Source organism: Sorex araneus, chromosome 5 (assembly GCF_027595985.1).
Source record: "Sorex araneus isolate mSorAra2 chromosome 5, mSorAra2.pri, whole genome shotgun sequence".
Classification (NCBI taxonomy): domain Eukaryota; kingdom Metazoa; phylum Chordata; class Mammalia; order Eulipotyphla; family Soricidae; genus Sorex; species Sorex araneus.
This window is the reverse complement of record NC_073306.1, coordinates 10,910,359-10,937,875: the sequence shown is the minus strand read 5'-3', so window position 1 is coordinate 10,937,875 and position 27,517 is coordinate 10,910,359. Positions and strand designations below refer to the sequence as shown.

General features: G+C 45.0%; 1 protein-coding gene across 3 annotated transcripts in view; it reads left to right on the top strand.

Moving 5' to 3' along the window:
- The window catches only part of DNAJC6 (DnaJ heat shock protein family (Hsp40) member C6), a 164,230-nt gene extending 136,923 nt beyond the window's left edge, over positions 1-27,307 (top strand). For all 3 annotated transcript variants that reach the window (XM_055138183.1, XM_055138184.1, XM_055138182.1), the window contains exons 13-19: positions 4,944-5,078; positions 10,703-10,771; positions 14,180-14,314; positions 16,269-16,532; positions 18,937-19,079; positions 20,734-20,910; positions 24,930-27,307. In XM_055138183.1, coding sequence (XP_054994158.1) covers positions 4,944-5,078; positions 10,703-10,771; positions 14,180-14,314; positions 16,269-16,532; positions 18,937-19,079; positions 20,734-20,910; positions 24,930-25,031 — 1,025 coding nt within the window. In that variant the 3' untranslated portion in view covers positions 25,032-27,307. The remainder of the gene's footprint in view (positions 1-4,943; positions 5,079-10,702; positions 10,772-14,179; positions 14,315-16,268; positions 16,533-18,936; positions 19,080-20,733; positions 20,911-24,929) is intronic.
- Positions 27,308-27,517: the final 210 nt, after the last annotated feature.

Below are 27,517 nucleotides of genomic sequence, written 5' to 3'. Positions count from 1 at the left end.
AATACAGAAAGAACTGGAACTGTTGTTCATTTGGTTAGCACAATCCAAGACTGGAAATTTGAGCTTCTCTAGGGCCAGAGAGATAGTGCAGGAGGAAAGGCACTTTTCTGGCATGCAGCCAGCCTGGATTCTATCCCTGGCACCACATATGGTCCCCTGAGCACTTCAGGAGTGATCCCTGAGCACAGAGCCAGTAGTAAGCCTTGAGAACTGCCAAGTATGGCTCCAAAACAAGACAAAAAAATATAAAGATTGAGCATCTTGCTCTTATTTAAATTATCATTTTTTTTTCAGGACACTGATCTCTGAGCTGATTTAGGTACTTCTGTGTGGAAATTTGGGCTAAAAAATGAACAGTCAGAGTCAACATTGGTGGACTATTTACTGTTTGCCTGACATAGGGTTTAACCCCAAACATGGATTTGCTTCTTAAAAATACCCAGTATGTAGGTACTAGTATAAAGGTGCCCATTTATAAATGGAGGAAATAGGGACTTATAATCAACTTGTGTTGTCACTGGCTGTCACTGTCATCCCATTGCTCATTAATTTGCTTGAGTGGGCAGCAGTAGCATCTCCATTGTGAGACTTGTTGTTACTGTTTTTGGCATATCAAATACGCCACGGGGAGCTTGCCAGGCTCTGCCATGCGGGCGGGATACTCTCGGTAGCTTGCCAGGCTCTCTGAGAGGGGCGGGGGAATCGAACCCGGGTTGGCTGCATGCAAGGCAAACGCCCTACCCGCTGTGCTATTGCTGTATTGGAAAGTTCACTTTTCGTATTGGAGAATGCCTCTAATTGAACACAAATTGTTATCAAAATTATACCAAAGAAGTGAGATTTTGGCATCTTTTCCTAGTTGGGTTCAGTTTTAGACATGGAAGGACTAACCCAGTGTTCTCTAACTCTTATAAATCTCAGTACGGAGTTGATAAACTTCTGTATTCTCACTTCGTGGATGGGATAAAGGTTGGGGAGTTTGAAATGGGGTCAGAGATACGTCCTGGGTAGAGCATGCCAGCCTTAGAGTGGATACCGTTCCTGCCACGTAACACAGCTCCGGGGGGTGCTGGAGAAGTAGCGTAGGAGTTAAGGCTCATACCTGTGTGTAACGGGCCTGGCTTGACCCCATCACCACATGTCCCCTGAGCAGTGTCTGGTGAAGCCTTGAAGGCCCCCTAAGCAACACCAGCTGTGTCATGGCGTCCCCTGGGCTACCTCTGGGGTGGCCCATGTCGTTCCTCGCACTCTGGGGCTTGAGCAGCAGCACATCCTCCCGTTGAGCCTCCAGCCTGGTTAGCCAAGAATCCCGGGAGGAGCCCGTGGGTCTCCTGAGCGCCCGCAGGAGATGCGCCCCCTCCCCCCAAAGGACACTCTGCTGTCTACTAGAAGTATGTCAAGGAAATAATTTTTTTTATTTTAATTTTAAAAAATTTTTTATCAGGGGCTGGAGAGATAGCACAGCGGGTAGGGCATTTGCCTTGCACGCGGCCGACCCGGGTTCAAATCCCAGCATCCCATATGGTCCCCTGAGCATGGCCAGGGGTAATTCCTGAGTGCAAAGCCAGGAGTAACCCCTGTGCATCGCCAGGTGTGACCCAAAAGGCAAAAAAAAATTTTTTTTTTATCAGAGAATCACTGTGATGTACAGTTACAAACTTATGAACTTTTGTTGTTTGCATTTTACTCATACAGTGATCGGAAATAATTTTTTTGATGTGTTGATTATAATGTATTCTCGATTGTCTCTATTCACGAAAGTTTCAAAATATTTAGCTTAGAAACTTAAAAAAAGTTTTCTTTTAAATATTTTAAAATTAATTTTTAAAATTGAATTACAGTGAGATACACAGTTACAAAGTTGTTCATGACTGGATTCTAGTCATACAGTATTTCCAACACTGGTCCCTTCACCAGTGTACATTTCCCACCACCAGTGTTCCCAGTTGCCCTCCTGCACCCTCCTCTACACCCCCGCCTCTATGGCAAGTACTTTTCTTCTCTGTCTGTCTGTCTGTCTGTCTGTCACTCTCCTCTCTCTCTCTCTTTCTCTCTCTCTGTGTCTCTGTCTCTGTTTCTCTTTTTGGACATTGTGATTTGCAATACAGGTACTGAAAGGTTCTCATGTATATCCCTTTACCTACTTTCAACACTCAGTTCTTGTCCAGAGACATCATTTCCAATCATTATTTTCATCCTCATACCTTCTGTCTCCTAAGTGCCCTCCGCTCCCCACACACTTGTGGCAAGCTTCCAACCACTGACCAGTGCTCCCGGCCCTTGTTTTCCCAGGCCTTGGATATTAATCTCATATTAAAAAAAATGTCTAGGAAGTCATTAAACCTTCTCCCTGGTTACTGCAAGTGGATTATTGATGTGTTTGATACATCTGTTCTAGACTAGGTCACTCCCACTCCAGGAAGCAATCAGTTCATTAGCAGGAGACTTAAACATGAAGAAAGTGACATCTCACTACAGGGAGCGAAAGGAAATTTTGTTTCTTACCCAATGATGAGAAATTAATGGGCAGTTCCATGCATGCAGCTGTGCACAGCAGAGCATTCAGCTTGGTTACAATTACCTCACACCTGTGAGGCATGTGAAGGGCCTTTAAGAAATTCCCTAACTCGGTTTCAGACTTGAGTGTGAATTCCAGCTGTATTACCTACTTGATACTGGAGAAAATACTTGACTTCCCAGAACTCAGTTTAATTGTGGAATAACTGTATTGCCACCCTGACAGGGAAGTACTGAGACTTAGTTGGGGCAATTTTTTTTTTTAATTTTATTGAATCACTGTGAGATAGTTACAAGCTTTCATGTTTGGGTTACAATCACACAATGACCAAACACTCATCCCTCCACCAGTGCACATTCCCCACCACCAATATCCCCCATTTGTCCCCCCTCCCCCACCCTCCCCCTGCCTCCATGGCAGACAGTATTCCCCATACTCTCTCTACTTTGGGGCATTATAGCTTGCAACACAGACACTGAGAAGTCATCATGTTTGGTCCATTATCTACTTTTGGTATGCATCTCCCATCCCAACTGGTTCCTTCAGCCATCATTTTCTTAGTGATCCCTTCTCTATTCCATCTGCCTTTTCCCCTCTGCTTATGAAGCAGGCTTCCAGCTATGGGACAATCCTCCTGGCCCTTGTATCTACTGTCCTTGGGTGTCAGCCTCATGTTATGTTATTCTATACTCCATAAATGAGTGCAGTCCTTCTATGTCTGTCCCTCTCTTTCTGACTCATTTCACTTAGCATGATACTCTTCATTTCTATCCATTTATAAGTAAATTTCATGACTTCATCTCTCCTAACAGCTACATAGTATTCCATTGTGTAGATGTACCAAAGTTTTTTTAACCAGTCATCTGTTCTAGGGCACTTGGGTTGTTTCCAGATTTTGGCTATTGTGAACAGTGCTGCAGTGAATATATAGGTACAGATGTCATTTCTACTGTGCTTTTCTGCATTCTCGGGATACATTCCCAGAAGTGGTATTGCAGGGTCATATGGAAGCTCAATTTCTAGTTTTTGAAGAACTGTCCATATTGTTTTCCAGAAAGGCTGGACCAGTTGGCATTCCCACAAACAGTGAAGGAGCGTCCCTTTTTCCCCACATCCACACCAGCACTGGTTGCTTCTTTTCTTTTGAATGTGTGCCAGTCTCTGTGGTGTGAGATGATATCTCATTTTTGTTTTGGTTTGCGTCTTCCTGATGACTAGCGATGTGGAGCATTTTTTTCATGTGCCTTTTGGAGTTGGGGCAGTTTTTTAATGAAAAAGAATGTGAACTCTTAAAAAAATGATGAACCAGGCTGGAGCGATAGATAGTACAGCGGGTAGGGTGTTTGCTTTGCATGCAGCCAACCTGGGTTCAATCGTAGGCATCCCACATGGTCCCCTGGTCCCCTGACCACTGCCAGGAGTAATTCCTGAGTGCAGAGCAAGGAGTAACCCCTGAACATTGCCAGGTATGACCCCCACCACCACCGCAAAAACAAAAAATGATGAACCATTCTGTTCTTGCATTTTTGCTGGACACCTCACTTTGCTCTAGTCCATTCATCAACTTTCCCTCCTTCAGTATTGTCTAGCTCCTAGCCTGAGATTGAATGGCCATGTTCTATAGGACATAGACTTTGTAAAAGTCTAATTTCTGTTACAACCATATTCTTTTCATTTGAACTTTTAGGGGAGTCAGAGACTACTGAAAACACAAAACTAAGAGAAACAAGATCTGGGACTGGAGCCATAGTGCAGTTAGTTTGGTAGGGTGTTTACCTTGCACCTGGCTGACCCAGGTTCCATCCCTGGCATACTATATGGTCCTCCAAGCCCACTAAGAGTGATCCTTGAACACAGAGCCAGGAGTAAGCCCTGAGCACAGCCGCATGTGGCCCCCAAACAAAATCAAAATAAAATAAACAAGTCAGTGAGGTTTTACTGCTAGTTGCATTATTAATAGCAACCCTCCACCTCAACACACATCCACCTGGCATTTGTTCATTAACATGTTTGACATAAGCACATAAACATGCTCCTTCACTAAGCACCTCCTATGGTTGACACATGGTTTTGCCACCTATTAATTTATCTGTGTTACCCATGTCTTCTTTTATTAACCAATAAACTTGGTTGTCTTATAGTATTAAATGCCCAAAGTTCCAGGAAGCCCTCATTTAGTCTGGATGGTCCTCGAACTGATAAATTCCGATGCTTCCTTGGTCCACAAAGATGAGATCATTCACGTGTGATCAGAAATCCCTGGGATCCATTGTTAGCCCTGGAGGAAATTTTAGGGACAGGATGGACCCAGAAAACATTCTCTTAGTTTTTCAAATACTTGGCCTCAGGCCTGGCATATCTTCAGTATTTATTGAATAGATGAACTCAGAATACTAAGAAATATGTTTTTCCTGTTGTTTTCCAGGTACCACCTTTGACCCATTTGGAGCACCCTCTAAACCAGCAGGTCAAGACTTGCTGGGTTCTTTCCTGAGCACCTCTAATGCTTCCAGTGACCCCTTTCTTCAGCCTACAAGAAGCCCCTCTCCTACAGTGCATGGTAAGAAAGCATTTTGTTTTGTGTTCAATAGAACAGTCTTCCACAGAATTTACTAGGTGGTCACATGTGAAAACAGCCTGTGGGCAGTGGCGTTTTGAAAAAGCTTTGGAAGGCATCTTTCTTTTGGAAAGGAAGCAATTCACATTAACAGATGAAAAGCTCTGAAATGTCATGTCTTGATTAACTTCATTGTATTGCTTTAAAACATGCTATTGGACTGTGGAATTATTTGTCATTATTTTTGAGAGGAAGAAAAATGCTGCCACTTTTAATTGACTGGAAGATGCATCTATATTGGAGAAATCTTTGAAATGTAGAAAAATGTGAGTCACAGATTAATACAATATGATCGAATGTTCGACAAAATGAGTGTTTCACGGAACAAAGCTTAGAATACAGCACCTCGAGGTATTAGATCCATTCTGCTAATATAAATGCACAAACTACTTGTGGCTGTTGAGCTCTAGATTTATGGCAAGTCTGACTTGATATGCACTTATGTATAAAAGAAATGCCAGATTTTGGGGACGGAGCGATAGCACAGCGGGTAGGGCGTTTGCTTTGCACGCGGCCGACCCGGGTGCAATCCCCGGCATCTCATATGGTCCCCCAAGCATCACCAGGAGTAATTCCTGAGTGCAACGCCAGGAGTAACCCCTGAGCATCGCTGGGTGTGACCCAAAAAGCAAAAAAAAAAAAAAAAAAAAAAAAAAAAAAGAAATGCCAGATTTCAAATCCTAGTCCAAAAAAGGAATGCAAAATAGCTCATAAATTTTTTATAATGACTGGTTAAGATAATATTTGAATATGGTATGTTAAATAAGATACTATAAAATTTTGTGTGTCTTTTTACCTTCGTAATTGTGATAAATAGAAAAAATTTAATTATACATATGACCCACATCTTATTAGAAACCAAGAGTGTGGGGGAAGAATAGGTGCAAAAGGGTATCTCTTAGGCAACGCTGACAGAGCTACAGCTCTGCAGATAGGGACAGAGTGTTTTTGAGCTAGACGCTTGGAACTTGTTCTCAGTGTTCAAGGCACTTGAATATTATTGGTCTCAACCAGTGTTCTGTTGGAAGCATCCTAAACTTGCCTGGAGAATGTTCCAGTCAGCAGCTTGACATCACAGAAACTACACAGATGCCTTTAAAAAAAAAAATGAACGTGTGCAACAGTGGTCAAATGGTAACTTGACTGAAAATGAGTCGGTCCAGGAACTACCTGCATGGTTGATTTCCATCTGGTCTCAAACTGCTCATCATGGGGTCGTAGGACAACAGGCAGCAAGTTCACCTGTCACCTTTGTTTTGGGGGGGTGTTTGGGTCACACCTGGGGATGCACAGGGGTTACTCCTGGCTCATGCACTCGAATTACTCCTGGCGGTGCTCAGGGGACCATATGGGATGCTGGGATTCGAACCCAGGTCGGCCGCGTGCAAGGCAAATGCCCTACCCGCTGTGCTATTGCTCCAGACCCTCACCTGTCACCTTTGAGTCATGCCAACTTAAGGGACTGTCTTGACCTCAAAGTGGTTGTCCTGGCAGGAAAAATGCAGGAATACAGTTTAAGGCTGTTGTGTTTATCCCACTGACTGAAAATGGGGTAAAATATGTCCCTATTCTGTTCAAGATGTCTCCCAGGCTCACTCCTCAGGGAAACCAAAGTTCTCCAAATGACCCTCAGAGACTGTGGCCAAGACCTCGTTGTCTGTGACCTCATCTCCTGTCCTTACCCTCTGACCCTTTCCATTCCAGTCACACTGGGTTCTTGGATATTTTCTTTTCCGCAGATATCGTCACTGCTAACTCCTTTGTCAGCTTCAAATCTTGGTGCAGGTAGCACCTTCTTAGTGGGGTCTACTCTGACTGCTCCTTTCTAACCCAGCACCACTCCCCTTGCATGCTCCACATTTTCCTTGCCATTGTCATTTTCCACATCCAGCAGACGAAATATTCACTTGCATATTATGTTTGTTTTTCATTTGTGTCTCCTCAGTGCCTATAAGAATGCCCAGTACACAGCAAGTACTGTCTTCCTTTTTTTTTTCTTTTTTTGCTTTTCTTTTGGAGCCATATGCAGCTGTGCTCAGGGCTTACTCCTGGCTCTGTACTCAGGGAGCACTCCTGGAGGGCTTGGGGGACCGTATGGGGTGCCAGGATTGAACCTAGGCCAGTTGCATGCAAGGCAAGAACGCTGCTTATTGTGCTATCTCTCTGGCCCTACCATCTTCCTTTTGATCTCATATGTTGGTAGGGAATGAATGAACTTCTTTTCCCTCCCGGTGTCTCTGATGCACAATGATAGCATCCCCCTCATAGGAACCCTCTGGCTGTAGTATTTGGAGACGCTTCCTACGGTTGTGATCTCATAAGCATAGATGTTCATGCTTTGTCTGGCAGTTTGGCATCTGCTTCTTTCATGTCTGCTGGTTCGTGTGTTGTTTCTGACCCTGTGTCGGCCAGGCCCGCAGGCCTTGGTCTGGGTGGGCTCCCTTCCCATGGGGGTAGTCTCCTGCCAGTGAGTCAAGAGAATCTGTCCATTATCTTGACTAGCCAAGCAGTGATTCCATTGTCAGGCTGCATCTTCTTCATTTAGCACAACCTAGAGGAGACTTAGAGGTTAGATTAGGAATCAGATCGCCTCCTTCCAGGCCCTGAAGGTGCTTTCCACAGGGTACCACTCGTCTCTTCTAGAATGCAAGAAATGAGGCCATTAAGTTCAACAGATCTTGGACCTCTCCTCCGAACCCCCTCTCGGAGAGCCCAGCAAGTATCCAAGAGCCCAGCAAGAGCCCAGCAAGTATCCCGCCCACACGGCAGAGCCTGGCAAGCTCCCTCTGGTATATTCGATATGCCAAAAACAGTAACTACAAGTCTCACAATGGAGACGTTACTGGTGCCCACTCAAGCAAATGGATGAACAACAGAATGACAGTGCTACAGTGCAGTGCTCTCTTCAGAGGAGTATCACTGTATCACTGTCATCCCATTGCTCATCGATTTGCTCGAGCGGGCACCAGTAACGTCTCCATTGTGAGACTTGTTACTGTTTTTGGCATATCGAATACACCACAGGGAGCTTGCCAGGCTCTGCCGTGCGGGCGGGATACTCTCGGTAGTTTGCCGGGCTCTCCAGGAGGGGTGGAGGAATTGAACCCGGTCAGCCGTGTGCAAGGCAAATGCCCTACCCGCTGTGCTATCGTGCCAGCCCCCTCTGAAGAGAATAATTAGAAAGTAGTGTAAGCACAAGTAAGCAACCACAATAAGAGGTAAAAGAGATTACATTTATGAGGTAATTGCTTTTTAATTTATTCCTTATCACCAAGAGATTTAAAGTTTCTTGCACCTGGGCAATATATCTTCTAGTTTCCTATTCCCTATTAGTGGTCCCTTACACATGGTGGGTCCTGCGTATTTGTGGATTTGATTAATCATGGTGCTGAACTTAATTGCATCTAGTTCTGCAAGTCCCAGTTGGATGTAAGGTATGTAAAGCAAGATCAGAGTTCAAAGAAAATAAGAGAAAAATTGTTAGCAAACTGATCTAATATTTACAACAGTTTTCATGAATTACTCGGGGGAATGGAATAAAAGGGAAAGAATACTTATTGCTGATAATGGCTTTGTCTTTTTGACTTAATAATAAGAAGACACAAGATGTCTTGATTTCTGCTAAGAAACCAAAGAGATGAATACAAAGCATGGGATGCAGTCTTGGTGATTTTATGATTCTTTTGTTGGTGGAGGTTGAAAAATGTCTTTATGTGCATACATACATGTGTGGTTTCTTTTTCTTTTTGGATCACAGCCGGTGATGCACAGGGGTTATTCCTGCCTCACGCACTCAGGAATTACTCCTGGTGGTGACCATATATGGGATTCTGGGAATCAAACCTGGGGTGGCGGCATGCAGGCAAATGCCCTACCCATTGTCCTATGGCTCCAGCCCCATCATGTGCATGTTTTAAAGGTTTAGTATTTGCATTTTACTTACCTTATGGACAGAATCTACAGATGCCTTCAAAAGAATCAGGTTCTTAGGCCATGCTGTATACTCATTTTTTTGGATATTGGATTGCACACAGCAGTGCTCAAGTTGTTTCTGGCTCTGTGCTCTGCGTTGAGGGGACCAGTTGCTGGGGATCAGACCCAGACTCATGCATGCATTCATCTATCACTCTGAGCTGTCACTCTCATTGAACTGTCACTTGAACTATCACTCTGACACAGCATCCTATTTTTTCCTTCCTTCCTTCCTTCCTTCCTTCCTTCCTTCCTTCCTTCCTTCCTTCCTTCCTTCCTTCCTTCCTTCCTTCCTTCCTTCCATTTTTTTAAATGTAGGAACGCTGCTATTTATTCAGCCATTGATTAAGCTGATTGAATTGGGCATGAACTCCACATTGCTTTTTTAAAATTTTTTAAAATTTTATAAGTTAGTTCACAGTGTTCGATTACATTTCAATATTCAAACACCAATCCCACCACCATTACACATTCCCACCACCAAATTCGTGATGTTTCCATCGCAAGCCCCAAGCCCTGTCCCAAAGCACAACCGAAATAGATATTTCGTATTGTCTGTTATGAAGAACTGCTGATCATGCTTACGAAAGTGTTCATACAGGAAACAGTGTGAAGATTGTTCTATTTTCGCAGGAGCCATTAAGACATCCTATAAGATATCACTAACATGTTGTTAAAGTTTGGGTGATGTGAGCTTTGGTATATATATCTGAAAATATGTATACATGCATATATATATTTCCCTCTATGATTTGTTGCCTACCATCTGAACCCCATCAGATGTGGTGTGGTAATTTGGGAGAGTGGGTAGGGAGTGCTTGATGATGTGTTGCGTGGCTGCAAAAGCACCTGTGCAGCACCCTATTTCTGGTTTGGATCTCATAGAGATGGAAACAGCTTACTCAGCCAACATGTATTCCTCTTACCTGATCCTGCTCAACTGAAACTTTCTTAAGCTGAGAAATATAGACTTGGAATTTTGAGAGAGGGGACGTAATCTCTTTTGAAGGTGCTGTGAGCTTGAGTTAACAACAGGCACATTTCTGACGTCATTTATTCTGAATGGGTGTCAGGCCTTAATACCTGTGCTAGATCATTCTCAGTTCATGACATAAGTGGAGGGTTAATGCAGTTTCAGTTCATGCTGTGTTGTTATTAATACCAACCTAAAGTGAACTGAGTTGTACCAAAGGCTTTTATCTTTCACCTTTGCCCACTGACTTTCTGTTGAGTAGAGAGGTGGGGCACACAGAGATCAATTAAGGTGCTTATTATCTTCAAGGCGCTCACAATTTAAGGAGATAAGCATGTGCACAGTTATAATCCAAGGTGTCTAGATATGGAGGTAAATAGATATTAACCCAAAGGAGGAACTGTGGCAAGTAATACTGGCCTCGACAAACATTCCTGTCAGTAGACATAGATGAAATATGCCTTTTCGGTGTTTGGGAGTATGGCAAGGGCTCAGAGGTGGAGACAAGTGTCTTGGGATCTTGGCGGACTATGCCCCATCCTACAAGGGCCAACCTTCACCCCCATGAACTCAGTGGGTTCTGAGAATCTTGTACTGAGTGTTTGCCTCTCTCCGTTTGCAGCTTCTAGTACACCTGCTGTGAACATTCAGCCAGATGTCTCAGGAGGTTGGGACTGGCACGCTAAACCAGGTAAATATCAGCAGGTAATATGTGGCTTACTTTTAACCCAATGCTAAAGTGGACCCCTGCTGTCTACGAGGGACCCCTTACAGACTACTGTAGGCTTCCTGAAAAACCGAAAAACACTTTTCAGCAGAGCTTTGTCCATTGCCCCTGATGACTTGATATATCTATTTGCTCTTATTGATTTTTCCGTCTCGTTTGCTGAATGTCTGTCCCGACAAAAGAAAGAAACAGTGAGACAAGTCTGGGTATATATATATATATTTTCTTTTTGGGTCACACCCGGCGATGCACAGGGGTTACTCCTGGCTCTGCACTCAGGAATTACCCCTGGAGATGCTCGGGGCACCATATAGGATGCCGGGAATCGAACCCGGGTCGGCCGCGTGCAAGGCAAACGCCCTACCCGCTGTGCTATTGCTCCAGCCCCAAATCTGGGCATATTTCTAACTCTGCCACTTAGAAGTGTTTTGTTTTTTTGTTGTTTTTCAACAAGTCTCTTTCCCCTCTCTGGGTTTCTTAGCCCACAGTGCTCAGGGGCTGTTCCTGCCTCTTTGCTTCTGAGTGAGCCCTGGCAGTGCTCAGGGAACCAAATATGGGGTTCTAACCAGATTGGCCCTGTGTAAGGCAGGCGTAGCTCCTTCACTAGCTCTCTGTCCTACCCCTACTTCAGTTAGATGCCCAGAACCGTGTGTATGAATCCCCCCAGCACTTGCCAGGGTTCACTCCCGAGCACAGAGCCAGGAGCAGCCCTGGGACACTGCTGTGTATGGTCCCAAGCCCTCAAGATAGAAATAAAAGTTTTTTTTTTAAAAAAGTAGGGTCAGCTACATACAAGGCAAGTGCTTTCCTGTACTATCTCTTTTTTTTTTTTTGCTTTTTGGGTCACACCCGATGATGCACAGGGATAACTCCTGGCTCATGAACTCAGGAATCACCCCTGGCGGTGCTTAGGGGACCATATAGGATGCTGGGATTTGAACCCGGGTCAGCCGTGTGCAAGGCAAACACCCTACCCGCTGTACTATCGCTCCAGCCCCCCTATACTATCTCTTTAATCAGTACCCCTACCTCCATTTTTATAAGTCTTTTTGGTTTTTTGGTTTCTTTGTTTCTTGGGTCATACCCAGCGTTGCTCAGGCATTACTCCTGGCTCTGCACTTAGGAATTATTCCTGGAAGTGCTGTGGGGACTATATGGGATGTCGGGGATCAAACCTGTTCTGCTGCAAGCAAGACAAATGCCCTCCCTGCTGTACTATTACTCTGGCCCCAAAATGTTTCTCTCTTTTGTTTTAGGCTTTTTTTAAAAAATTTTATTTTCCATTTTTGTAAGTTTTTTTTTTGCCATTCCAAAAAAATCTATTTATTTATTTTTATTGGACTGGAGTGATAGCACAGTAGGTAGGGCATTTGCCTTGCATGCGGCCAACCCAGGTTCGATTCCTCCATCCCTCTCAAAGAGCCCGGCAAGCTACCGAGAGTATCCTGCTCACACAGCAGAGCCTTGCAAGCTAGCCATGGTGTATTCAACATGCCAAAAACAGTCACAACAAGTCTCACAATGGAGACGTTACTGGTGCCCGCTTGAGTAAATGGATGAACAAGGGGACAACAGTGCTACAGTGCAGTGCATTTGTTTATTTTTATTAGTGAATCACTGTGAGGTACAGTTACAGACTTACAAACTTTTGTGCTTGCGTTTCAGTCACACAACGATCGAGCACCCCCCCACACACAAGTGCCCACCCTCCACCACCAAAGGTCCCAGCTCCTTCCCACCACCCCCACCACCCTACCTGCCTCTGTGGCAGGGCATTCCCTTTTGCTCTCTCTCTCTCTTTTGGGGCGTTATGGTTTGCAATAGGGGTACTAAGTAGCCATCCTGTTTGGTCTATAGTCTACTTCTGGCACGCATCTTTCCATCTGAACAGGTCCTCCCAATATCCTTTACTTGGTGTTCCCTTCTCTATCTGAGCTGCCTTTCACCCCACCATGTGAGGTTGATTTCCAAGCTGTGGAGCAGACCTCCTGGTCCTTATCTCTGCAACTCTTGGGTGTTAGACTCCCATTCTTTATATTCTACAGATGAGTGCAATCTTTCTATGTCTATCCCTGGGCTGGAGTGATAGCACAGTGGGTAGGGCATTTGCCTTGCACGCAGCTGACCCAGGTTAGATTCCCAGCATTCCATATGGTCCCCCGAGCACCACCAGGAGTGATTTCTGAGTGCAGAGCCTGGAGTAACCCCCGTGCATCACTGGGTGTGACCCAAAAAAAAATCTATGTTTATCCCTCTCTTTTTGACTCATTTCACTTAACATGATACTTTCCATGTTGATCCACTTATGTACAAAGTTTATTACTTCATCTCTCCTAACAGCTGCATAGTATTCCATTGTGTAGGTGTACCAAAGTTTCTTTAACCAGTCATTTGTTCTTGGGCACTCAGGTTTTTTCCAGATTTTGGCTATTGTAAACAATGCTTCAATGAACATACAAGTACAGATGTCATTTCAACTATACTTTTTTGCCTCTCTGGGATATATTCTCAGGAGTGATATTGCTGGGTCTCAATTTCTGATGTTTTGAGAATCGTCCATACAGTTTTCCAAAATGACCGAACCAGTCGGCATTCCCACCAGCAGTGAAGAAGAGTCCCTTCCTCCCCACATCCTCGCCAACACCAGTTGCTTTTGTTCTTTTGGGTGTTAACCTGTCTTTTAATATCCGTAAAATGGGATTAATGATTCTCATCCTATAGAGTTGAATGAGTAAAGTACACTATGGGGAAATTCCTGACATTTGCAGGTGCTGAATAGTCTTTGTTCACAGTGGATTTGTTTCAGGGCTGGAATTGTCTGTAATAAAGAAACTGAGTTTGTCATGGCCAGTAGGGTATTTATTGAGAGTCATCCTGGGTGATTGTTTCACTAACACTGTGTAAGTAAAGCTTCTCCTCCTCCCCCCAGCACCCACATACTGTGCATACCACAGCAACTTCCTGAAGTAATTGGTGTTTGCTTATTTAGCAGATGAAAGAATGTTGAAGCTCAGAAAATGTAGGCAATATGCCCAAAGTCACCTAGCTAGAGAATCACAGAGCCAGAATGGCCACCCAGACACCAGGCCCCCTAGGAGAGATTGAATTTAGGGAGCTTGAGAAGTAAATGGCTGGGCATGATAGTTGACGGACGTGGCCAGGAAATGACATACCCCTTCTCTGTACCCGGTTCCTGTACCAGCCACCAGCCACTTAAGTCAGAGAAAGGAGAGCAAGCAACTTCAAGCATACCCCCAAGCCCCTAGCCCTGTTGTGCCTTAGAGACGTGTTGAGCCATTGCTCTGGATTTGTGATTTTGAAATCCAGCCTTCCACAAAGAACTTGTTCTCAACGATTCTCATTTCGTTTCAGGGGGGTTTGGAATGGGAAGCAAGTCAGCGGCCACCAGCCCAACGGGATCCTCGCATGGCACTCCCACCCATCAGGGCAAGCCCCAAACTTTGGATCCTTTTGCTGATCTCGGGACGTTGGGTACGAACTTAACAGGTAAAGAGAAGTCATCTTCGTGGAGGTCTCAAACAGAAATCCCGGCTGTCACATTGAACTGGTACCGTCACTTGGGATCTCAGATCATACGTGTCCTTGAAAACTACTCTAAAACCGGAGATGGGTGTTTGAAAACTGAGACCGACTTCAAATATTTGGGTTGAACTTAACTCCTTGTTTGTTGGTTTCTCCAAGGTTGAAGTTGGGATTCGCGGCAGGAATAAAGTCAGGGCTTCCTGGAGAATGTGACTGAGGCACAAGTGCCCACGATGTTGGAAACACTGAGAGTTGGGGCTGGCAGATCAATCTGTGGCCCTTGAGACAGTGAGATCCTCACACTTACTCTTTTTTTTTCCCATGGACTATAACACAGGTTGATGGATTTGTAAAATTCCATCCAGAAAGTAGACTACAGAATTTCAGAAGTGGGGCTTTTTTTTTTTTCATTCTGTGTCAATCAGTATCAAGGGTCGCTGTCACTGTCACTGTCTTCCTGTTGCTCACTGATTTGCTCAAGTGGGCACCAGTAACATCTCCACTGTGAGATTTGTTAACTGTTTTTGGCATATCGAATACACCACAGGTAGCTTGCCAGGCTCTGCCGGCGTTAAGGATAAATGTTCCATAAGCAAGTAAGTTTGAGACACTGAGTTCAGTGGACTTTGATTACTGTTTAAAAGCCGAGAGAATAAATGTTGATTGGGCTCTCAAATGGTATTCAGGGTTCTTTTTTAAAAAAAAATTAAATTAGGGGCTGGAGCGATAGCACAGCAGGTAGGGCGTTTGCCTTGCATTCAGCCAACCTGGGTTTGATTCCCAACATCCCATATGGTCCCCTGAGCACCGCCAGGAGTAATTCTTGAGTGCAGAGCCAGGAGTAACCCCTGTGCATTGCTGGGTGTGTCTCAAAAAGCAAAAAAATAAAAATTAAATTAATTTTTTTTAACAAAAAGCTGTTCATGATTGGATTTCAGTCATACAGTGTTCCAACACCCATCCCTACACCAGTGTACATTTCCCAGCACCAGTGTCCCCAGGTTCCCTCCTGTCACTCCCCATGCCCCACCCCCTGCCTGCCTCTATGGAAGACACCTCTCTCTCTCTCTCTCTTTCTCCTCTCTCTCTCTCTATATATATCCTTTTGGACATTGTGATTTGCAATATTGATACTGAAAGATTATCAAGGATCTCCCTTACCTACTTTTAACCTCAGATCTTGTCTTATTCAAGCTTTAAAAGAATGGTCATGAGGGGTAGGTAAGATAGAGAAGAGACCGTCATGATCATCCTTCTAAAACTTGAATAAGACTCTCTGCCTTTATCCAAGTTGTCACAATATTGGCTGTATTATTCTCCTGAAATAGAACGCAGGTAGGAAACAGAAACCTACTTGCGATATTTCAAAGACAACTTTTGTATGTATTCAGCCACCCGCACCTAAATAAACAATGAATAATCCCGATAACAGGAGTGTAAGTAGTACCTTAAGGAGTGAGCATCCAATCATGTCTGTTGGTAGTTTCTATGCCAGGGAAGAAGCAGAACTGGCTTAAAGGGTGGGAAGGAAGGGGTGGCAGAGTGGGCAGACCCAGTGCCTTTGGGCCTGGGGGCAGAGCCTGGGTTCAAGCTGCATTGCTGCCACGTGCTGCTCTGTGTGTTTGAGAAAAATCACAGAAGTGCTGGGTTGGGTTTGTTCATCCAAAGGGAAAACACGAGGTTGTCAATCCACACAACCAAATGTCAATTCCAATCCACAGAACGTCATGGTGGCTGATTAAAGAAAGTCTCTGCCTGTGATTTAGTGAATTACAAGGGAGGTCAGTGGTGCTGCCAGTGTAGGTGATTTCCACGGAAATACCTGCGAACTAGAACTTGGGCACGAAACTAGAGGCTGCTCAAAATCACATTACCTTCTCTCTCATGCCATGTTTCCCTGGCATTTATCCCCCTGCAGGCAGCTCCTCTTTTGCCAGCAAGCCCACCACACCGACGGGGCTGGGCGGAGGATTCCCGCCTCTCAGCTCACCCCAGAAAGCCTCTCCCCAGCCCATGGGGGGCGGGTGGCAGCAAGGGGCCGGCTACAACTGGCAGCAGACCCAGGCGAAGCCCCAGCCCAGCATGCCACACTCCTCACCCCAGAACAGGCCCAACTACAACGTGAGCTTCTCGTCCGTGCCAGCCGGGCAGAGCGAGCGGGGCAAAGGAGCTGCTAATCTGGGTAAGCATGATGGATAGCCCGTCTGTGTTGTGAGTCTGCCGGTGTCTTGTCGTTTCTGAGGCAAGCTTAGTGTTTTTTGTTTGTTTGTTTTATTTATTTTATTTTATTTTATTGAATCACTGTCAGATACAGTTACAAGCTTTCATGTTTGGGTTACGATCACACAATGATCCAACACCCATCCCTCCACCAGTGCACATTCCCCACCACCAATGTGCCTGGTATACCCCATACCCTTTCCCACCCTCCCCGTCTCCATGGCAGACAATTTTCTGCATATTCTTTCTCTACTTTTGGGCATTATGGTGACAAGCTTAGTGTTGGAGAGAGAGAGAGAGAGAGAGAGAGAGAGAAAGTACCTGTGACAACTGGTTTACCTCGTTCCCAACACAGGGTATGGTTTGCATCCGAGGGCTCGCTTCCCTGTCTAGCTTCCCTGTCTCTCTCTACACAGAGAGGAAGGGTGCCATGTTGTTGCCATTTCATCACTAGAACCTAGCATAGTGCTCGGCCCCTAGGAGGCACTTGATGAATGGTAACTGCCTGTGAGGGGAAGGGTGGGTGGTTGCTTGCGAGAGAGGGTGGAAGAGAGAGTGCTTTTAAAGCGCCGTTCACATTGACGCTGGCCTGCCCATGAGAGGCGTATGCGTGTTTTGGGCATTTGGTGTTTCTTCTCATCTGGTTGGTGATTGTGTTGATTGGATCGTGCCCAATAATGTCACGTATAGGGGCATGATGAGAAAATGGTCCTTTTTCCACAGGAACCTGGGAAAGAACAACCTCTGCTTTTCTAGTCATCCATAGTTAACATTTGTTGGGTGCTTACTCTATGTCAGGGGCTATTCTAAGCAGTTTTCATGTAATTTTTTTTATCATCTCCATCATCCATGTCCTGTTAACAGTTGCATAATCATTAACAGATCAGTGAAGAAATACAGGGGCTGGAGTGATAGCACAGCGGATAGGGCATTTGCCTTGCACGCAGCTGACTGGGGTTTTATTCCAAGCATCTCATATGGTCCCCTGAGCACCTCCAGGAGAAATTCCTGAGTGCAGAGCCAGGAGTAACCCCTGTGCATTGCTAGGTGTGACCCAAAAAGAAAAAAAAATACCCTAAATCTAGATAACTTGTGACTTATCCTGCATGTGAAATAGGCAATCTGGTTTCAGAAGCCCTGCTTTAACCACTACTCCCAGGCTGGAGTGATAGTCCAGTGGGAAGGACGCTTGCTTTGCATGCTGCTGACCAGTGTTTGATCCCCAGCATCCCATAGGGTTCCCTGAGCACCGCCAGGAGTGATTCCTGAATTCAGAGAGCCAGGAACCTGTAAGTCCTGAACCTTGCTGGATATGGACCAAAAAAAAAAAAAAAAAGAGCAAACCAAAAAAAAAATGGGTTAGCCACTACCCTCCTGGGTCTGACACAGATGCCTTTTCACAATGCTAATACAAAAGGAATTCTTGTGTCAGAAATACAGAGAGCTTTGTCATGACCACTTTCTACTGTGGTCTCTTCACCACGTATTTATGCAGCATCTTCATCTCAGAAAACATTGGGCACACGGCTGCAGGCAAGAAAGCCAGTATCCCCAGCCCCTACACACTTACATGTTAGTGCTTGTATGAACATGTGCGCACAGAACATTTCACAAGATGGAGATGCACTTCAGTTAAGACACCAACTTTGATTAGACATTGATTGCTGAATTTGAACTGCTTCATCTTCATTTCACAACCATGTAAATAACCAGGCTCTGTTTTAAGCACTTTAAAATGTCACCTGGTCATTTCTCACATGAACCCTGTGCTATTCCCAACCCTCTTCTATGAACAGGAAGACATTGAGATATGGGGTCGACAAGTAGCCTGTCCCATGTTTGTATTGCTAACAATCGGTGGAGTGGAAATTCTCAATCTGGGATTTTGGTGTTTGGGAAGATAGAACCAGACGGGGGGGGGAAAGAGCGTTTTCATACATTAGCATTGTCAGCTGGCTGTGGGCAGGAATGTGTTTGCATATGTGGGATTCAAGTACCAAAATCTAATTCTTAGTGTCATCATGATACAAACTCATGGCAGGCCTGGGGTAAGCGGAGGTGAAAGTCAAGAGTACATTCAGCTATTTAAAACATGGTAAAACTCCATGTAAGTGGAGTTGAGTTTCATCTGATTCTCCAACTTTGAATCCTAAGCCTTGTCTCGGAGGTGTTGTACGAGTCTGGACAGATCTCTTAAGTTATCTGCGCTTTCTTTTCCTCATCTGTGAGATGGGTGCAAGAGTCTCCTGGCCCTACTTACAGAATGTGATCCCATTCAAGTGCTTCCAAGACCCTCCGTGTCATGAAACAATGGCATGTTGGGATGTTTACTGACTAAATGGCTACTCCACATTTTTTTATTGCAGAAGGGAAACAAAAGGCAGCCGACTTCGAAGATCTCCTGTCCAGCCAAGGTTTCAGCGCACACAAAGACAAAAAGGGGCCTCGGACAATAGCTGAGATGAGGAAGGAGGAAATGGCCAAGGAAATGGATCCTGAGAAATTAAAGGTGTGAGCGCCGGACCCAGCCCCAGGGGGAGGATTCTCTGCGAAGGTCCAGCGTGTGGCGCCTGGGTGTGGGGCTGGCCTGTAGAGGGCGCTGTCTCAATCCTCCAACTTGGTATTTCACTTGGTGCTCGCAGTCCTGCACTGGGCACACCTGTGTCCTCTGACAGGTGACTTGGTTGGGTAGGGTGGGCATGTAGTTTCATTTCTTTAATATTATTCATTCTGTGGTGTGGCAGCACAGGGTTCTTTTGTCTGTGTGTCCAGATGAACCCGGGCACTCTAGAAGAAGTGATACTGTTATTCAGATCCAAATGATCAGTGTAAATGATCAGTGTTTGATAGTAAGAATGCGATATGTTCTCATGCTGCCTTTGAGAACTTTCTGTATAGACCAGGTGCCAAGACACCCTCAGGATCTTTCCCTTTCCTGGTAGAGGATGTTGATGTACCCGGGATGGTACACTTGCAACTTCCTATAGAACGAGACCTGGAGGTTTGGCAAGGCGGAGGGGAGACCATGAGGGGGGATGAGATTCCTGGTTAGGTTTTCTTTCACTTTAGCACTGTAGCCCTGTCGTCCCGTTGCTCATCGATTTGCTCGAGCGGGCACCAGTAATGTCTCCATTGTGAGACTTGCTGTTACTGTTTTTGGCATATCGAATACGCCACGGGGAGCTTGCCAGGCTCTGCCGTGTGGGCAGGATACTCTCAGTAGCTTGCCGGGCTCTCCGAGAGGGGCGGAGGAATCAAACCCAGGTCGGCCGCATGCAAGGCAAATGCCCTACCCGCTGTGCTATCGCTCCAGCCCTCCTTCAACTTTAAGCAGAGAAATTCTGTTTGTATCTTCTTTTGATTCTGGAAGTCTAAGGGTTTCTGTTGGGGAAAAAAGTACATTGTTCCATTTTTATAAAAATAAGTGACTTACAGTTTCACATCCAAGGAAGCAGAAGCTGTTCCTGGAGGACCAGCTTTGTCCCCAGGGGCTGAGCCCTCCTGGAGTTCGTAGTTTGTGAAGGAGTTATTAAGCCGTGGGTGGTAGCAGGGTGGGGGGTAGGGGTACTGGGGAGAGAAGGAATTCAAACTCCCAAAGGCAAGCAGGACATTTCTGAGTCGCCTTTTGAATCAACAGAGGAGTTATCTGCTCCAGGTAGGAGATGGAGTGGGCAAGCAAGCCGGTGAGGAATCAGGATGGGTATGCAGGAACCCCAATATCTTGGTGGTAGAGTGGGAGGGGACCCACAGTTCCAAAGGAGATCTTTGAGGCGCAAAGACGTTTTGTTTTTTTTTTTGCTTTTTGGGTCACACCCGTCAGTGCACAGGGGTTACTCCTGTGCTCTGCACTCAGGATTACTCCTGGCAGTGCTCAGGGGGACCCTATGGGATGCTGGGAATCGAACCCCGGTCAGCCGTGTGCAAGATAAACACCCTGCCCGCTGTGCTTTGGCTCTAGGCCCCAGGCGCAAAGACACTGGAATTTCTTTTCCCTTTTTGCTTTTGTTTTTGGTCTATATCTGGCAGCATTCAGGGGAGCATTCAGTGCCAGGGACCAAACCCAGGGCTCCCACCTGCACTCCAGCCCTTTGAAGCGTCTCCTTAGCCCCCTCTCGCCCCTTCCCCCCCATCGTTGACCTTCTCCATGCCTTCTGCACTTCCAGATTCTGGAGTGGATCGAAGGCAAAGAGAGGAATATCCGAGCGCTGCTGTCCACCATGCACATGGTGCTCTGGGAGGGGGAGACCAGGTGGAAGCCAGTGAGCATGGCGGACCTGGTGACGCCGGAGCAGGTGAAGAAGGTGTACAGGAGAGCAGTGCTGGTGGTGCACCCCGACAAGGTGAGTGCGCTCCTCCCCCACACGCCCCGCTCCTCCTCTCCCGAGTTCCTGAGCCCGGATAGAAAGCATCCTACTTTTTTATTTTGTTTTATTTTATTGAATCACTGTGAGATAGTTGCAAGCTTTCATGTTTGGTTACAATCTCACAATGATCAAACACCCATCCCTCCACCAGTGCACGTTCCCCACCACCAATGTCCCCAGTATACCCCCCCTTTCCCACCCTCCCCCTGCCTCCATGGCAGACAACATTCCCCATACTCTCTCTCTACTTTTGGGCATTGTGGCTTGCAACACAGACACTGAGAGGTCATCATGTTTGGTCCATTACCTACTTTCAGCATGCATCTCTCATCCCGACTGGTTCCTCCAGCCACCATTTTCTTAGTGATCCCTTCTCTATTCCATCTGCCTTCTCCCCTCCACTCATGAAGCAGGCTTCCAGCTATGGGGCAATCCTCCTGGCTCTTGTATCTACCGCCCTTGGGTGTCAGCCTCATGTGATGTTATTCTATACTCCACAAATGAGTGAAAGCATCCTACTTTCAATATGTAGATTCACTACTCTAAATTTTCACCCCATTGATGTGGGTGGAAATCTCATCTTTTTTATTTGTTTTCAGTAAGAAATTGAAAACAATTTTTTTGTTTTCAAATACAAAAATACATATTGAATATGCCATGGGTAGCTTACCAGGCTCTGCCGTGAGAGCGAGATACTCTTGGTAGCTTGCTGGGCTCTCTGAGAGGGGTGGAAGAATCGAACCCAGGTCTTGCATTTGCAAGGTAAATGCCCTACCCACTGGACTAAAGATAAGAATGTTTGTATTGCTATGAACTTTCCTCTTAACATCATTTTGCCATGCCCTGTATGTTCCAGTACCTAGTATCTTCTTTTTCCCCCTCCCCCCAAGAATCTCTTGCTTTTCTCTTGGAGCCACTGGTTGTTCAGTAGTGAGTTGCTTAGTTCCCAGATTTTATAATTTTTTCCCTATGTCTATTTGTGATAAAATTTCATTTTCAGTGCATCGTCATCTGAAGGGATCTGTATTTGACTTTATGGAGGCATATTTTGTGATTCAGCATGTGGTCTGTCTTGGAGAATGTCCCATGTAAACTGGACAAGAATGAATTTTCGACTTTGGGTGTGTGGGGGAGATGAGGAACCATCTATATGTGTTCTAGCCCATCTCTTCCATTACTTTCTTAAAAGCCAGTGTTTCCTGGTTGAGTGTTTGTCTAGTTGCTTATCTAAAGGTGATAAAGCAGTGTTGAAGTCTCCAGCTAATATTGTGTTGCTGTTAGTATCTACCTTCAGGTCCCTTATCACTGTCGCTGTCATTGTCATCCCGTTGCTCATCGATTTGCTTGAGTGGGCACCAGTAACGTCTCTCATTGAGAGACTTATTGTTACTGTTTTTGGCATATCCAATACGCACGGATAGCTTGCCAGGCTCTGCCGCGCAGGCCTGATACTCTTGGTAGCTTGCCGGGCTCTCCGAGAGGTCTCTTATCATTTACTTTAAATATTTCGATGGTCCGGGCTGGAGAGATAGCACAGCGTGTAGGGCGTTTGCCTTGCACGCGGCCGACCCAGGTTCAAATCCCAGCATCCCATATGGTCCCCTGAGCACGGCCAGGGGTAATTCCTGAGTGCAGAGCCAGGAGTAACCACTGTGCATTGCCAGGTGTGACCCAAAAAGAAAAAAAAAAAAAAAAAAAAAAAAAAAAATAAATATTTCGATGGTCCATCATTAGATGCGTTAACATTAGGGAGCGTGAGTTCTTTATAATGTACATATCCCTTGATCATTAAGAAGTGACTATCCCTCTTCTGTATAACTTTTTTGGTTTGGTTTTGTTTTGGGGTCATGCTGGTGATACTCAGGGTTCCTGGTTCTGCACTCTGGGATCTCTCCTGGTGGGCTCAGGGGACCACATGAAGTACCGGGGATTGAACCCCGGTCATCCACATGCATGGCAAACACCCTCCCTGCTGTACTATCACTCTGCCCCCTTCTTTCTTCTTGCAGTGTTTTAGTTTTTACTGGGGGTGTTTGGAGCCACACCCCCAGTGGTGCTCAGGAGCTAGTCCTGACTCTGTGCTCAGGAGTGACCCCCGAAAGTGCTCGGGGACCATATGCAGTACCAGGAGTTGAACTTAGCTTGGCTGCATGCAGGGCAGGCACTTTATCCTCTGGCCTAGCTCTCCAGCTCCCAAGACTTACAATTTAAACTTAACAATTATATTTTATGGAGCAGGTGAAAAGAAATAAAACTCTGTATCACGAATAATGGACCTGAGGGGCCAGAGGGATAGTACAATGGGTGCGGCACTTGCCAAGCACATGGCCAGCCTGGTATCTGGTATCCCCGATGATACCAGCCTGATGTCTGGTATCCCCGATGGTCCCCCAAGCCCATTAAGAGTGATTCCTGAATGCAAAGCCAGGAGTCATCCCTGGACACTACCGGGTATGGTTCACAAACAAAAAAATAAATTAAAAAAACCCAGGAATGGAACTTGGACTAGAGAGAGGTGTAAGATTCACCACCAGTTTATTTATCCTTTTTGTTTTGGGGTAACCATGGTGATGCTCAGGGGCTCCTCCTGGCTCTGCACTCAGGAATTACTCCTGGCGGTGCTTATGGGACCATATGCGATGCTGGGGATTGAACCTGGGCCGGTTGTGTGCCAGGCAAGCACGCTCTCCGCTATACTCTCTCTCCAGCCCACTGATCCATTTTGAGGACTCAAGGGTAAGCTGTCCTGTTTGTGATAGGCAGGCAGGGCTGAGGGGCAGACAGAGGAAAAGTGTTTGTCTCTGGAGACACAGCAGCCAGCCAGGGTTGCAGCAACAAAGATTCAGGGTGACACAATCTCAGCGAGTCAACACAATATTCAGACAGGAACTGTGGCCCTCACTGCATTGGCGATGCTCGGTAATGTTTTTATTTGCATATAAGCTCATGTACATGCTCGACACTCAAGATTAGAAAGTTGAGCTCCACATGACCCAGGTGAAACCCACCCATGATGCAGCCGCTCGCGTGACAGATGGATTTGGCAGGTCACAGCTGTCTGTCTTTTCCACGTGAGTCTCGGCAGTCAACCTGCTTCTCCTCACTCAGGTGGGTCAGCTGGCTGCCTTCACAGGAACCCCGCTGTGACAGGGTGAGAGCAAGGCCACTCAGCAACATGCGCTGCTTTCCATCTATCTGACTTTCATGTCTACACACTTTTTTTTTTTTTGGACTTGTCTGAGTAGAAGAATTTTTGAAAAACAAATTGCTTTGTTTTTGACTTAGTGGTTCATGAAATATTTTTCCTGTTTTTATAAATGCATCTTTGGGCATACAGAGGTTGAGAAACCCTATTCCTGGGACCAGAGAGTTTTTTTTTTAAATTTTTTAATTTTATAAAGTAGTTCACAATATTTGATTACATTTAATATTCAAACACCAACCCTACCGTCATGACACCGTCCCACCACCATATTTCGGATGTTTCCATCTCGAATACCAATCCTGCCTCAAAGCAGAACCGAAATAATATATTTTGTGTTGTTTGTTATGAAAATCTGCTGAGAATGCTAGAAAAAAGGGATCCTTAGAGGAAAGAGGGTGAGGATTGTTGTATTTTATTAGGCCCTTCTATAAGAGAGCAGTAACATGTTGTTAAAGGTTGAGCCCTGTGTGTTTTATATATATATGTGTATGTATATAATATATATGTATTATATATATATAATATATATATTGCCTGGAGAAGCATCATTTGCTGCCACTAGTTCCCTGTTCTTTACTCACTGATTGCTTCCTGTGGTCCTCTATGAGTTTCTAGGTAGGTCACAGTAACCACAGACTGTGTTGGACTAATGGGGCTTAAAAAAGCCCAGGTAGCATAATTAACGTGTTTCAGGGACTCAGCGTCCACTTACTAGCAGTGTATATAAATCAAACCTATGTCAGTGGGTGTCTAATGTGTGTTTTGTGATTTTTTTTTCCCCCCTCTGTAGGCTACCGGGCAGCCCTATGAACAGTATGCAAAGATGATTTTCATGGAGCTCAATGATGCCTGGTCTGAATTCGAGAATCAAGGCCAAAAGCCCCTGTATTAACGTGTGAGCTTTTCCCTCTCTGCTGCAGACCCGTGCTAACGCTTTGTGTGTGTCAGTTCTGAGGATGTCACAGATGAAACCCAAATTCCAGTAACACGTATCCAGTACTAAAACTGTTACCTTACTCGTGAATTAATTCCTTGTGGATAAAGAATGTGGATGTGTGTTTTCTCCAGTTCCCCTCCCTCGACCCCCCCCCCCCCCCCCCCCCGCATAAAGCAGGAGAGCAGCGTTAGTCAGAGGGCCTCACAGAGAGTCCCCACATTCCAGTCTGCCTTTGGGGGAGCCTACTCAGCATTTCGTGGGGGAACGGAAAAGAGAGGCCTTGAAGGCATAACACCAGTCCTCACTGTTGGAGAACAGGATTAATGAGCCCAGTGGATGATAATGGGCTTCCACGATGGAGTCTAACTTTTGGTTTTTAAGATTTTTCTTAGAAAGCTGTAATTTGAGCAGCAGCGTCATTACACAGACGTCAGGAACACAACCACCAAGCATTTTCGTGATGGAAATTCACGATGGTCAGAGCGTAAGACTGTCTACCTGTTTAGGTCGAGGAGACTCGCAGATGCAGACAGAACTTGAACTGGGGGAGGGGTGCGATTCTACTCCAATCCCACGACTGACATCAGCTCTTTCTGGAGAAACGAAAAAAAAATTAAAAAATGAGTGAAAAGGCTAGTGAATGAAGCAGGGACTCTGCGGATATAGAAATCCTTGTTCCTGCTCAGAAAGTTGGGCTAAAACTCTCCTTTCCTGTTAGAAAAACTGTGGTTACTGGCACAAAAAAAAAAAAAAAAGGTCTTCATACCATAACAACTTTCCACCTGATTTGAAAGGAACTTTGTTGTATAGCTTAATACTATTCCTTTAAGCTTAGCCAAGAAAGTGTTGGACAGAAGCAGGTCGTGAGGTAGAACCGTTGTCTGATGGGGACTTGGTGTCCTTCGGGTTTGGCAAGCGAGAGAAGACAGGGCAACCCCAGCCTCCAGCAAGCAGACAGCCCCGTCACGGCCAGGAGGGACCCGCACTCACCGAGCCAAGGCAGAGTGTCAGGATCCGCTTTGAGGAACCAAGTTCCTGGAGCTGCCTGTGGGGACGGGACCCCCTTGTGCTGTTCTAGTTGGAGCTGTTGTTTCGCAAGTGGTTGGGGATCTACAGGAAAAGCATTCACACAGGCACCTCTGTGAAAAGGAAGCCAGAATGAACATTTGTGACCCTGAGGTGGGTTGGATTCCAGTTCCGTGTTTGGGGGTTTCTCTCGGAGGGTGAGCAGCTGTTTCCCCGTGGCTCTCGTAGACCTCTTTGGTGTACACATACACCGTGTGCATAGTATGTATATAGATATACACACATATACATATATATATGCAAAGCAGATGGGCAGAAAGATTTCCCTGCTAATCTTTAAGGTTCATGCTCAATATTGTGAAAAGCTTTCAAAAGTTGTTTTTATAGGACAATCATTTTTTAATTTCTATTTTAATTTTTCCTGTGGTAAAATGTACCAGAAAAGCAGCATGTCTGAAACATTTTATACTGTTTTGTTCTGTATAGCATCTCTCTCTCTCTCTCTCTCTCTCTCTCTCTCTCTCCCTTTTTTCTTTTGGTTACAAAGATTCATAATTTATTTTACCTTTTACTGACCATGTGAAACTTGCATAAAATTATCTCCTTGGAAATATACAGCTGCAAAATGTTCAAGGTAACCACAACAAACTAGGTGTTATTTATTAACGTATTATAAAAATAATGTTTGCTCCAGTACGTGCTTGTCTTATTTAAAATTGGAATGAGACATGTTGCTGTGACCTGTTTTTTTCTCATTCATTCACATGTGTAGATATTGTGTGAACTACGTATATAATGATAACAATTAAAAGGATAGTATGTGAATGTCACGTACATTTTGAGATGATAGAACTATATTAGCTTTGTATCATGTTTGAATAATTCATCACTGTTCATAGTTTAAAACATCATTAAACATCATGTAACTAGCAGTGAGGAAGAATCGTAACTACCTTAAATTTGGGGTTTCCCTCATCTCTTTCCCAGATACATTATAATTCTGGACCCCTCTTCATCTCAAAACTCTTAACTTATGCAGACCAACAGCTTTTTGCATTCCTTCAACTATGGTTGTGACAGAACTGTTGTTGATCAGATTCATCATTTCACTCATATTTATTGTAATATATATTGTTTTGTAAATATGTTACACAAAATGTGATTGTCTAAAATATTTGTAATGTATATTAAAAGACTCAAAAATATTTGTAGGAACTTCGAGTATTACTGTACTTTTAGGATTCCAGCATCAAGCTTAAATGACAGCTTCTCAACGTGGTTTACTTTTTTTTTTTCCCTTAATTTTATTTTATTACACTGAATCACCGTGAAGAAAAAATAAATACAAAGCTTTCAGGTATAAGTCTCAGTCACATAATGATTGAACCCCCGTCCCTTCCCCAGTGCACATGTTC